Source organism: Solea solea, chromosome 7 (assembly GCF_958295425.1).
Source record: "Solea solea chromosome 7, fSolSol10.1, whole genome shotgun sequence".
Taxonomy (NCBI): Eukaryota; Metazoa; Chordata; class Actinopteri; order Pleuronectiformes; family Soleidae; genus Solea; species Solea solea.
The window spans coordinates 21266251-21278117 of NC_081140.1; the positions used below are offsets into that span (position 1 = coordinate 21266251).

The window sequence follows — 11867 nt, forward strand, 5'->3', positions numbered from 1 at the left end:
ACAATAAAACCTGCTTACAAACGATCACTGCCAGCCAGCAACAACATCAACAACAACTACACCTGAGTGATTAAATAAAGAAGTCAGCTGTGAAGCAGAATTTATTCCACAGCAGCAGCCGGAGAAGCCACATGCATTTGCATTAGTATCTTCAACTCTGAAGCATTATGTCTTCATTCAACAGAGTTTAATTCATTTATTTGTGTTAAAATAACACCATTACTTTGATCAGGAAAAATATAATTTTTGATTTGATACAACATTGGATTACATTTTAACAGGTAAATATTAACCATTATATAAAATGTTCTATTTATGTATTTACTGGTTATTCAGCCATGTGGACAGTATCTCTGGTATCATTATGAAAAAGAAACATGATTAATTTAATGAATGTGGAATATTTTTTGTCACAATATGACACTTAAAAACACTGCATGTGTGTCCATGGGAGAGAAATGATCGTCCACTGAGTTAATTCATGTAAATCAAATCTAAAGACCATATGGTTCATCTATTGTTGGACACAAACACATAAAACCCCAACCCCCAATCAACACACACACACACACCCTCGGCTATCACACAGATTTCATGGTCAGAATTTAGTTTCTTTCTGTGACTCCCTATTCTTTAGATTTGCTGCAATTCCTCTTTTATTGTACTGTCATGTTATCACACTGTGTGAGCTATGTGCTTTATATTTTAAATCTAAATTGTCACTGTGACAAACATGTTGGAGTTATGTATATATATATATATATATATATATATACATATATATGTATATAAATATATATATATATATATATATATATATATAAATACATATATATATATATATATATATATAGAAGTATATCTAAATGATTTATATTGAAGTAAAACTGATCTACGTCTACTTCAGAGTCAGTCCAGCTTGTATTGGGTACCTGGTGGCGAGGGTGTCGATGCGTTCCCTGATGCGATCAGAGTAGATGTTGCTCTGACTGATCAGACTCTCTCCTGCCTCGATCACAGCTTTGATCCGGTGCAGGTTCAGCTCCATGGTGGTTGTGAAGTCCTTGTGTTTCTTTATGGCGGCTTCGACTGTTTCCACTGTGGTGGGCAGCTCCACGTGAGCGAGGGCCGATTCCTGCAAGAGGAATTTATTCAAAATCTTAAAGACATAAAGCGGATGTGACTGTGAAATTGTGACTAGACGCCGTTTCACAAATAAATATTTAACTGGTCAAATCAAAACTAATCAGATTAAATCAATGATGACTAATTGTTAGAAGAGCCTTTGTTGCAATGAATCGTTAATATGGTTTTGTATTTGTTTCTAATTTGCCCTCTGGATACAGAGAAATGAAATTACAGCGGTGCAGAAACAGCAGGAGGAGGCAGATGAAGATCTATGGCCAACCAAAAACAATCATAGAGTAACCAGAAAACACATTAATACAAGTTTTGCTGGCTTTAATGGTATCTAATCTTTATCTCACCTGGTTATTGAGGAAGGACTCTGCCTGTTTCACGTCTCGCATGAACAGATGGAAAATGTGAGCTTGGACCAGAACTTCTCTCCTGCTCTCCCACATCTCCAGCAGTTTATTCCAGCCGACATCGAGCTTCTGGAGCCACTGCTGCAGCGCGGCCTGAGGGAGAGGAGCCTCCTCAGACTCCAGCAGCTCGTTCATGGCCTGCAGACGCTCGTAGTCCTCTTCATACCTGCACATACAATGACAGAGACCACGTCTATAATCAAATATGTTGTTTTTTTAAAGAGTAAGAATAAGGCTTTTATTGTCCTGCAGCAACCCACCGTCCTATCTCCTCCTTGAGGGCAGCGTGTTTGTTGATAAGTCTCTCGGCCTCCTCCAGGTCATTGGGCAGCTGTTCTGATGCAGCAGCCGTCTGCGTCTGGACCAACCAGGTGAGGAACGAGTCCAGGTCCTGACAGAGACAGAACATTTGCTTTTCAATCCTGTCTACTGTTCGTCTACGCTGCATACATTTGTTGAAAGTTTAATATCTGTTTGTGCAGTAAACTATTTAACACCTTTTAAAAGGTCCAGTGTGTAAAAATGTGTGACATCTAATGGTGAGACTGGAGATTGTAACCACCTGAAAACTCACACATCCATTTCTTAAGTGCATCAGGAAATTACACATACTGGCCTTCATATACTAGAGAGGATGTAAACAACAAAGTCTCCCACTCTCTATGCCCATGGTTCTCAAACTGTGGTACGCAGGCTTCCTCTGGTGGTAAATCTTGGAGGAAAATCAGAAATGCTGTTCTACTGTATATACCAGGTCATGTGATCAGAGTGGAGCTGAGGAATTGTAGAAATTGAAGTGTGTAGAAAATGAAAATGGAATAATAATAATAATCACTTTAACTCTCTCTCCATCTTAATCTAATTTCCCGAAACCAGTGTGTGAAGTCTATGTGAGGAAGAGGAGGATGATGAGAGAGAAAATCTTATTGGGAATAAATCTGAATAAATCTGCTTGACTTTGCTTGACCTATTTACATCACTGTATTTGAACGTTGGTGATAATTGTGTCACTTCAAGAGCTCAATATCTGCTCAGTAGGTACTTGTATAAAATGTCTGAGAACCACTGTATAGGGTTAATGTGGGCGGAGCCATTGTTCTTCATTTTCGTGATAAGCTTCCACTTCCAACTGGGAAACATACACCCATATGGACCGCTGGCATGAGATGGGCTACGTAAACATAACAATATTTGTTTTAAAGCCATTAAACAATTATACAACCATACTTATGGGTGGAATATTACATTTCTGCCAATAAACCCTCAACCCCTAAATGTTACACACTTGACCTTTACGAAAAAACACAACTTTAGGTTTCAAAAGGTAGGAGACAGGGACTGGTGACATGTCACTGGCACATGTGAAGTCAGAAACAGGATAATAAAGATAAGAATCTTTATTAATCCTTGATTATAAGAATTACCTGTATGAAGCTTTGCAGTCTGCTTGCCACCATCAGCGAGTCCTCACATCCCTGCAGGGTGTGTTTAAGCTCCTCCCACTCTACACTGATGCCATCAAATGGCACCAGAATCTCTATGGCTCGACCTGAGTGAACCGTGGCAAGATGTTCTGCCTCCTCCTACATCACCAGAAAAAAATAAAAATAAATAAAACCACAATAAATCCAGACTTTTATTCTGCAGTCTGTTTTTTTTTTATACTTGCTGCTTTTGGTTCGAACAGGAGAAATGTGAGAATATTTTCTAATATCTCTGAACCTGCAGATGCAGAAGTTTGGGCTCCAGGACAGACAGGGCTCCCTCCATGGTGGAAAGGCGTCTCTGCAGAGCCATGACTCCTCCCAGGTCACTGCCCACATACTGCGTGGCGTCGATGGCTTTTCTCTTGTCCTGTATCTGGGACTTGATCTCGGCACATTCAAGCAGGTAGTTCTGCAGGCGTAACATCGAGTTCATCTGATCTTTCTTCTCCTCAACCAGCTCCACAATGCTGTTCCACCTGGTGTGGTGTGAGGAGACACATGAAGACAGAGTCACAATCAACATGTCATTTGGAGGAGGAGGATGAAGTAAAACAAATGTGGTATTGTGAAGTGAACAGTGAACACAGTTGATTTACACAATCAGTAGAGCCTTTATAGAGTAAGTAAGAGGTTTACTCTTGAAGGGAGACGCAGCGTCATAACTAAAAGACATCTTAATATCACTGTTATGATGACCCGATTTGAAGTGCACTGATTTATCTTAGACAGTTGATTCTCTCATCACTGCGGCGGTTTCAGTCCAGGCCTCGTCTGCCTCCCATATCATACAATATGTTCTCCTGAGTCTGCTCCAGACCAGCAGGTCTCCATACACACACACACACACACACAGACCCTTGTGACTGTAGTGAGGTAATGGTTGAGACACTGAGAGGCAGACAGAATGCTCAGCAGGCAGGATGGCAAACAGCTTGATGACACTGACCTCAGAGCTGTAAAACACGGCCGGTGACTTCACCAGTTCAGGTGTGAATGAGTGAATGAGTGATGAGCTCACTACTTCACAAACGTGGTAGAGTGTAGACCCAAACTGAACCCAGCACAATTTGGTTTTAATGCATTCATCTATAAAATTATTCAACCTCTGAATTGAACAATTGTCATTCTATATTTGAGTTTAAACTTTTGGGTCTAACCATGTTAGACAATAAAAAAGCAACCAGATCATTCTTAGAAAGATATTTCAAAATGTTTTATTTTAATAATAATCATAATTTAGATGGTATTTCATTGGTAATATATAATCAACAAAAAACACAAACAACACTTGAGAAGAGAAGAACGTTGATTTTGTGTGTTTGTTTTTAATTTTGGGACAAATGCCCTGGGCTGGACCTGTCTTGAATGAGGCCGCCAGCACAGATGGTCGCACTGAGACCAACTCTTCATGCCAAGTTCATATGATTCACGATTCCTGCCTTGTGTGAACACTGTTGACAGACGTACCAGAGGTCAGCGAACATGTCAGAGATGGTTTAAAACATGTTCTTGGTCAGATGTTAAAATTGATTATTAGTGTTTACAAATGACCTATGTAGTAAAAATATAAACTTAGATGCAGGGGCTTTTCTGACTCTTTAAAAGCTGCCGTGATTGTTAATACCAAGGCATTTGTAGTGTTATAATTCTGGAGGCAGTTTTATTACAGTACCTGGAGTTGAGATGGTCCTGACAACCTCTGACCTCTGTAGATGACGGGTGACCTCCATCCAGGAGCTGCTGAACTATCTGATTAACATCTAGGATTCTTCCCATCAGGCTGTTCATTTCTTGGTCCAGACTCTCAAACCTGTATGAGGGAGCAGTGATGCAGATGGCCAGTCAGCGCTATGCCACTCCTCAGCTATGATTTAAAGAAAAAATAATAATAGTTGTTCTTGTCCTCACCTGTGGGCCACCACCTCCACGTCCTCCAGTCTCTCAGGGATCTCCATCTTATCTAGCCACTGCTCCTTCTCATCAATCCACAGCTCGCAGGCGTTGACCTCACTGAACATGTGGTAGACAGCAAGGGCATCGTGAAGCCACTGCTGTCTGAGCACCGCGACCTCAATCACCTCGGTGTACAACTGCTCCACCTCTCCCATCCGAACCTGCACCTCCTGCAGCGGAGAGAGGAGAGTAACAATGTGTAGGGACGAAGACGGAACAGAGCGAAAGATAAAGAAGGAAAAAAGTATTTCATACTGAATAAAGAGTTCGACTTCTACCCACCTCCTGTTCACGGTACTGCAGAGGCAGCGTCACCATGTGTTTGCGCAGCGTAACAACATGCACGCGATGCTTGTCGATGGCCTCACTGACCCCTCTGTGTTTCTTCAGCAGTGACTGAGTAGAGTATTCGTCGTGTCCAAAGTCTTCGCTGGAGACCAGTCGGTAAGCATCCTGCAGCCAGGCCACCAAGTCGTCTGTCTCCGTGGAGAACTGAAAAAAGTTGAGTGCCTCCTGGAGGTGACCGAGACGCTGCGCTGCCTGGTCCTCCAGCTGCTTCCACTCACTCTTCACCTCCATGATGCGCTCCTGGATCCCCGCAGTGCCAAAGCTCTTCTCACTCAGGATCTGCTTTCCTCTCTTCATGGTGTTCTGGAGAGGTGAGGCAGGATGGAGGGATAAAATATTACACTAAACCTAGTGCAGCAAAGTGGAGGATCACTAACCAGCAGTTTAACTTCTGTTATTCGCACCAACAGAGATGGGAAGGGTACTAAAATATTCTACTCATGTAATTGTACTATTACTTTTATAAAAATGTACTTAAAGTAATGGTACATTTTACTAGTACTCTAAAAAGTACTAGTAATTTGTACCATTATTAAAATCATTCAGGGTGGCATAAACTGTGAATTCTGTTGACCTTCACAGTCATATTGAAAATCTACAAATCAAAATGAGACAACTTTCCTTAAATGCCACAAAGTAGACCAAATTGATGCCAAACAAAACAGAAGTGATTTAAATGTAGCAAAGATTGATACTTCAAACAAAACATCCATAAGTCAAATGAGTAATTTTGTACAAACAGCAGCTAGAAAACCTATGTATCAACAAACTCGTTGCTATGACTGAACATATTCTATTAATGTTAAAGCATCTGTTTACTGACGTACATGAATTTCAGAACAGAAACTCCAGGTACTGCAGATATTCCAAATGCTGATACACACAGACACACACACACACACATGCATGCACACACCTGCAGCAGTGACCGGTGAGCCAGCAGTTCTCCAGCCAGAGTCTTGTGTTTTTGCAGTAGCCTCAGCACACTGCTCAGGTCCTTCCCATAACCCTGAGCTCCCAGGATCGAACTCTTCTCTCTGATCCAGACCTCAGACTCCTCCAGCTCCTGAAAATGCACCTCAAATGTTGGCTTTACACACCCCAACCTATCTAATAACCTTATTAACACATTTAAAAGCATTAATTAAATGAACCGGATAAATACAGTATGTCACAGATATTCACACAGTCTCAAACAGTGTCAATATAAAGGAAATGTTTTTTTTAGGATGAAGGATGTGTAAATGTCATAATTTCATTTTAAGAAATAATCGTATGTTTTCCTCCCACTTCAGATAAAAAAAGTACAATAATAGGAGCAGGTCTCTACAGCAGTTAGAATGATCCATTACTCAGTGCAGGTGGAGTCTAATGACCTTTTGACTGGCTAGAAATATCTAACGTTACCTGAAAAAAGGCCCACAGCTGTCTGGACTCCTCCAGCTCAGCACGCCTTTTAACTGCCAGTTGTTTCAGCTCCTCCAGACAGGAAGAGACGTGGTTGACACGGTTACAGATCACCTGGGGGTCACACGGTTGGTAACCTGGGGGCAACAAACGTTATGGTTATGAGCAGAAGAAAGAAAGAAAAAAAAGAGATAGCACGTTCAGTGCTTAATACATGACAGTAAAAATCTCCTAAAGATAATTTGTACTAATACTAACACTAACTGTAAGTGTAGTGTTTTAAATTTATTCCACAAGTATCTGTTGTCAAGTTGACAACAGATACAACCAAATAGTATAAAGGTCAATTGTGCAAATTTAGCTAATTTGAGCTAGTTTAATAAGTGTGTTTGTATAAGTGTGTTGGCTTGGTAGAATAAGCCTTTAATAAGTACTTGTTTGCTTTAAGGAGGCCGCCATCTTCAGCCACCACGTTTCTACTGCCGCCTGATGTTTAAAGTGAGCTAACAATGCAAACAAAGAAAATCTCTGCCCACATAAACCCCAACCACCCTACTACACAAACCAGCACAGAAGAAGGAGGAAAGAGCAGAGAGAATCGTGAAAGAGTATTTACATCCTTTCTAGTTTTCTCTGGAGTCCTCTGTTTGTTGCGATCTGCCGTCTCGCCACTAGATGTCATTAATTCTTACACACTGGACCTTCAACAATGACATACAGAGTGTGAACATGTGTACCCTCTATAGTGGTGAATTTGAGTGCAGCAGTGTTGAGTGTCTCCACCCTGTCAGCCTGTACAGTAATGTCTGCTTCTTGCAGGCTGTGTTTCTGCAGCAGGTCATCCACCTCCAGAAGATGTTTCCCAAAGTCCTTTGACAGCAGCTGGACCTGAGAGGGACACAGAAGAGGAAAGAAGACAACAGCTAAATCTTTCCTCATTTACTCATTTCATTTCCACTATATTACTCTACTTCCTCCCTCTTTCCTTTCTAACTTGTTGCTTTTCTAGAACACTATTTTTCCATTTTTCATTTTCAAACCAAGCAGGCTCCTCACTCTTTCTCCACGTTCTTCTATCTCCACTCTTTCGTACCTCTCTATCTACAATTGATTTTACAGCTGGAGTATCTGTCCCTCTCACACACCCTTCAATACCTGTGTGTCCTCCATCCAGTCAATCATGTAAACCATGTCTTGAAAGGTCTTCTGCAGGGCCAGGTTCTTCTCCAGACGGGTCCTCCTCCCTGCCACCAGCTCCTTCAGCAGGCCCCACTGACCCAGGATGTTCTCCTTTCGTGCCAAGATTCGGCGAATGTCATAATATCCTTCCTTCTCCATCTCTGCTGCAAGTTCTACCACCACTCCAATCCGGTCTTCATATGAGGCTATGTCCGCCTCAATGGCCTCGTGTTTCTTCATTGCTGCCTCGACTGCTGGGAGGTCGTAGCCAAAATTGTCCTTCAGATAGAGACGAGGACAAAGAGAAAATGGAAGTAAAGAGTTAACGATAGAAGTGGAGAGCGATAAAATAATTAAGATTAGGATTATTGAGTTTTGGTGCAGTCTTGTACAAACCCACCCCACTCCTCAGATCCCTACCTGTGATACGAGTCTCTGATTCTCATTAAGCCAGGCTTGTCTCATGGTGGTTTTGTGGTCAAAGCGCTGAGCCAGCAACTCCAGCTTCTCTTGACGAATCAGCTCCTTGCGCAGGGCCACGCCCCTCTCATGCTCCGCCTTCTCCAGCCTTTCCCACGCCTGGACAAAGAATAACAAAACTTTAGGTTTGACAAAAATTTGGTGATTAAACAATCAGGTGAGAACTTTTGGAGCTAAGTTTGACTGCAGACTGACCTTGTTGATGTCTGAAATTAGCTTCCCATCGTGAGGCACATAGGGTTTCTGGTTGTTGGCTCTGAGTTTGCTTTGGATGGTGAAAAGAAGGACCTCGAGATTCCCCTTCTCCTGAAACCTGAGCAAGAAAAAACCCTTTATTAAAGCATGATGTTCCACAACATGACCTATTCTCTTTCCATATTCCCATTCGGTGCATCTTAGAACACGGAAGTCAAAAGAAAAGATCCAAGCAGCTGCCACAAAGTAGCTGGAGTTGATTCAGTGTATTGATGAAGGACACAATGCTGCTTGATGACTCTGGGTAAAGGAGGATTTCTCTGCTCACTCTGCTGACCTGCTGTGAGTTTCTCTGTAATTAATCACTCTGTGAGGTACAAACACCTGGGTGTGTTTCACCTCTATATGGTGACATTTTCTGGACAAGTGCAAAGAGAAATGTAGACATTCAGGACCTTTGTTTTTGAACAGAGCATCAGCAAGTGATGTGAATTCTATTTTGAACACAGGAATTTGAATTTTATTAGGGTTCGAGCAACAAGGTTGCAAGAACCCTATTGAAACTGGAAGGATTATTGATCATTGTGATTTTCCACAAATATTTTCATTTGAAAAAAATATTTTGTAATTTGCTCATAAGCACAGTATTGTGTGTGTGTGTGCTTTATGCATTTTTCTGGACATAACACTGATCTTGTCAGGACCAGTAGTCAGGACCAAAACCTGGTCCTGCGCACAATATGTTGTGTGCATTGTGTTTTCATTTTGATTAAATCAAGTGAACTGTTGGCTGTAAGTCTGAGACAGAAACATTTGACTCATTCAAAGTGAGTCAACTCGACATTAAGCCAAAATGTGTATGTAGTGGTGTGTGTGTGAGTGTGTATCATCATTGCTGCTGCTATGTGGCGTCATAGTACTGCACTGTTTGTAACACCGATCCTGATGATGCTGGACAAAAAGCTCAAGGCTCAGTGGTTCTGCGTTTCATGGCTGTGTGAAAACACATCAACACATCATCTACTTCCACTCTTCCTCCTTCGGTCCTTAAAATACTTGATTTTCTTAATCATCAGTACAATTTACAATACGATTTGAATTTGGAGAGAAAAAATTATATTCAGTAGGGGTGGGGTCAAAATATCAAAAAAAGAGAGGGGAAACAGAACACGTAGCCAAAAGTATGAAGTAATGCTAATGTCGAGCATGAGGTATTAGTAAAATACATGGACTTCAAATGGGGTATGGATGATGCGTGTAGGCAAACTGGAGTTTGTTTGTGCTTTACAGAATTACAGAGAAAAAAGTCATAATATAACAAATCATACTTGATTGGTTTTTCTATGGTGCAGTAAGTGGTGAAGGCCTGCAGCTGCTGCTGGACTCCAGTCAGGGAGTTGGCAAACTTCTGGTTGCTGATGACTGCAATGGTCTTTTCAATCCAGTCCAGCAGGTCTGATGCCAGAGCCTCGTAGCGGTTGATGATCTTTTCCGACTCAACACAGTTTTCAAGTACCTGAAGAAGATTGAAACAGGAAGAAAGTGAAAAAGACAGAAAGACACGATCACACTTGTGCTTTAGCTTGATAACAATGCCGGTCAACTATTAAACATCAAGGTTGTTTTAAACACAAATATCTTTTCAACCAGTCACATGGCAGCATCTCAATGCATGACAGACATGCTGAAGTACAAACCGAGCATAACACAGAGGAAGAACAGAGACTTTCCTGAAGAAGAGAAATATCCAGTGAGAGAAAAATTCTTGTTGATGCCAAACATCAGAGATTTATTTAGTTGTCCTGTGTATCTAATAATGTGACGATGAGCACAGGTATTACCTTCCCAATCCTCTTGCCCTCCACAATAAGAGCCTTCATTTTGGAGAAGTAGTGGTAGTAGGAGACCACATAAGTGATGATGGACTTTTCATCTGGGTTTTCTGTATTCACGTCTGTAGCAGTGGAAGGTGAAGGAGTTAAAATCTGCTCAATTTAAGATGAAACCACATTTGAAATTTGGTGAATGTAATACTAAGTGCTTCCATGCCACTCCATGGATAATTCTGAATGTACTGTGGACTGTAATGCTCTCACCCTCAGGGTCCAGGAGTTTGGTAAGGCCCAGGTTCTGCTCAGCGATATTAAAGGCTTGCTGGAGGTTATGTGTTGCATTGGACCTTGTCAGCTTATGGAACTCAATCAGGTCTGGCCTGGAGAGCACAAGATGAAGGAAATGAATGTGTCATGTTTAAAATTGGATGGTATAACAATATATGAAAATATCTAGACAGTGAAAACCTCACTATATCTACATCTGTTCCTTTCATCATGTGAAACTTCCCAGTTTGAATCATTAGCGGTGTTAAAAATGCTGCTCACCTGTGTCTGTGTATGAGGGCGTTGAAGGCCAGGCCATCTCTCCAGCAGGTGGTGAAGTTCTGAATGTTGACTTCAGGATACCTGGACCATGAACACACTTTTCATGTAAACCAAGAAAAACCATCGTCCTAACAAAACAATTTATAAGCACATTATACCATATAAATGAACCTGAATGAACAGTTTCCTGCTGTTTTTATGTACTATACGTATAATCACACAGCTCACCCTGCGGTCTTCATCTGGCACCAGAGTAGCAGGGCATCCTTGGCAGAGCGAGTTTCTCTGTTGTCCTCTGTCTCTATTTTGATCACCTGGATCTGAAGAGGAGCAAAACAAAGCAACAATTTCACACTGGTGAAGAAAAACAAACCTTTTATCACCTCCTTTACTCTTGAGGAACATACACACCACACACTCACAGTTTACTTACCGTCAGAGACTCCGACCAAATCACTTCCTACTCACTATATGACACAGTACAATAGTATACATTGTCAACACCAGTGTGTGAAGTGGGGAAAGAATAAGTGCCAGTACTCCCCTTATCAATGGGAGGCGTGTACATCAGTTTTATTGTACCATTAAACAGTAAAATATCAATATTTTCAGGAAATAAAAGAATCCAGAAGGTATTAGTGATTTCAAATATTTGGATTGGTCTATATTAAAACATTTTAACATTTCATACATAACATAAATCCATTATTCATTTTAATTTAGTCTCCTGTTATTATGCTGTCCTCCTGGACACAAATGTGGCACGAAGTCAGTGAACATTTGGTGAAAATGTTACACTTCCAATTTGTTCTTGCTTAGCAATAAAAACAAAAATTCTTAACACTAGAAACAAACACTAGACTCTCATCGGCACAGGTGAACGTCACATC

At 41.2% G+C, this 11867-nt stretch overlaps 1 protein-coding gene across 6 annotated transcripts in view; it reads right to left on the reverse strand.

Moving 5' to 3' along the window:
* The window catches only part of LOC131462336 (spectrin beta chain, non-erythrocytic 4-like), a 56839-nt gene that overhangs the window by 32521 nt on the left and 12451 nt on the right, over positions 1–11867 (reverse strand). For all 6 annotated transcript variants that reach the window (XR_009240869.1, XM_058633450.1, XM_058633448.1 and 3 more), the window contains exons 5-23: positions 11206–11297; positions 10978–11058; positions 10693–10808; positions 10438–10550; positions 9925–10112; positions 8597–8714; positions 8342–8500; positions 7898–8200; positions 7480–7630; positions 6743–6879; positions 6252–6401; positions 5270–5638; positions 4943–5157; positions 4707–4844; positions 3270–3510; positions 2972–3130; positions 1808–1938; positions 1488–1713; positions 933–1135 (exon numbers count right to left, since the gene is read on the reverse strand). Coding sequence is in view for 5 of the 6 variants with exons in the window: in XM_058633450.1 (XP_058489433.1) it covers positions 933–1135; positions 1488–1713; positions 1808–1938; positions 2972–3130; positions 3270–3510; positions 4707–4844; positions 4943–5157; positions 5270–5638; positions 6252–6401; positions 6743–6879; positions 7480–7630; positions 7898–8200; positions 8342–8500; positions 8597–8714; positions 9925–10112; positions 10438–10550; positions 10693–10808; positions 10978–11058; positions 11206–11297 (3290 nt within the window). In the remaining variant the exon portion in view is untranslated. The remainder of the gene's footprint in view (positions 1–932; positions 1136–1487; positions 1714–1807; positions 1939–2971; positions 3131–3269; positions 3511–4706; positions 4845–4942; positions 5158–5269; positions 5639–6251; positions 6402–6742; positions 6880–7479; positions 7631–7897; positions 8201–8341; positions 8501–8596; positions 8715–9924; positions 10113–10437; positions 10551–10692; positions 10809–10977; positions 11059–11205; positions 11298–11867) is intronic.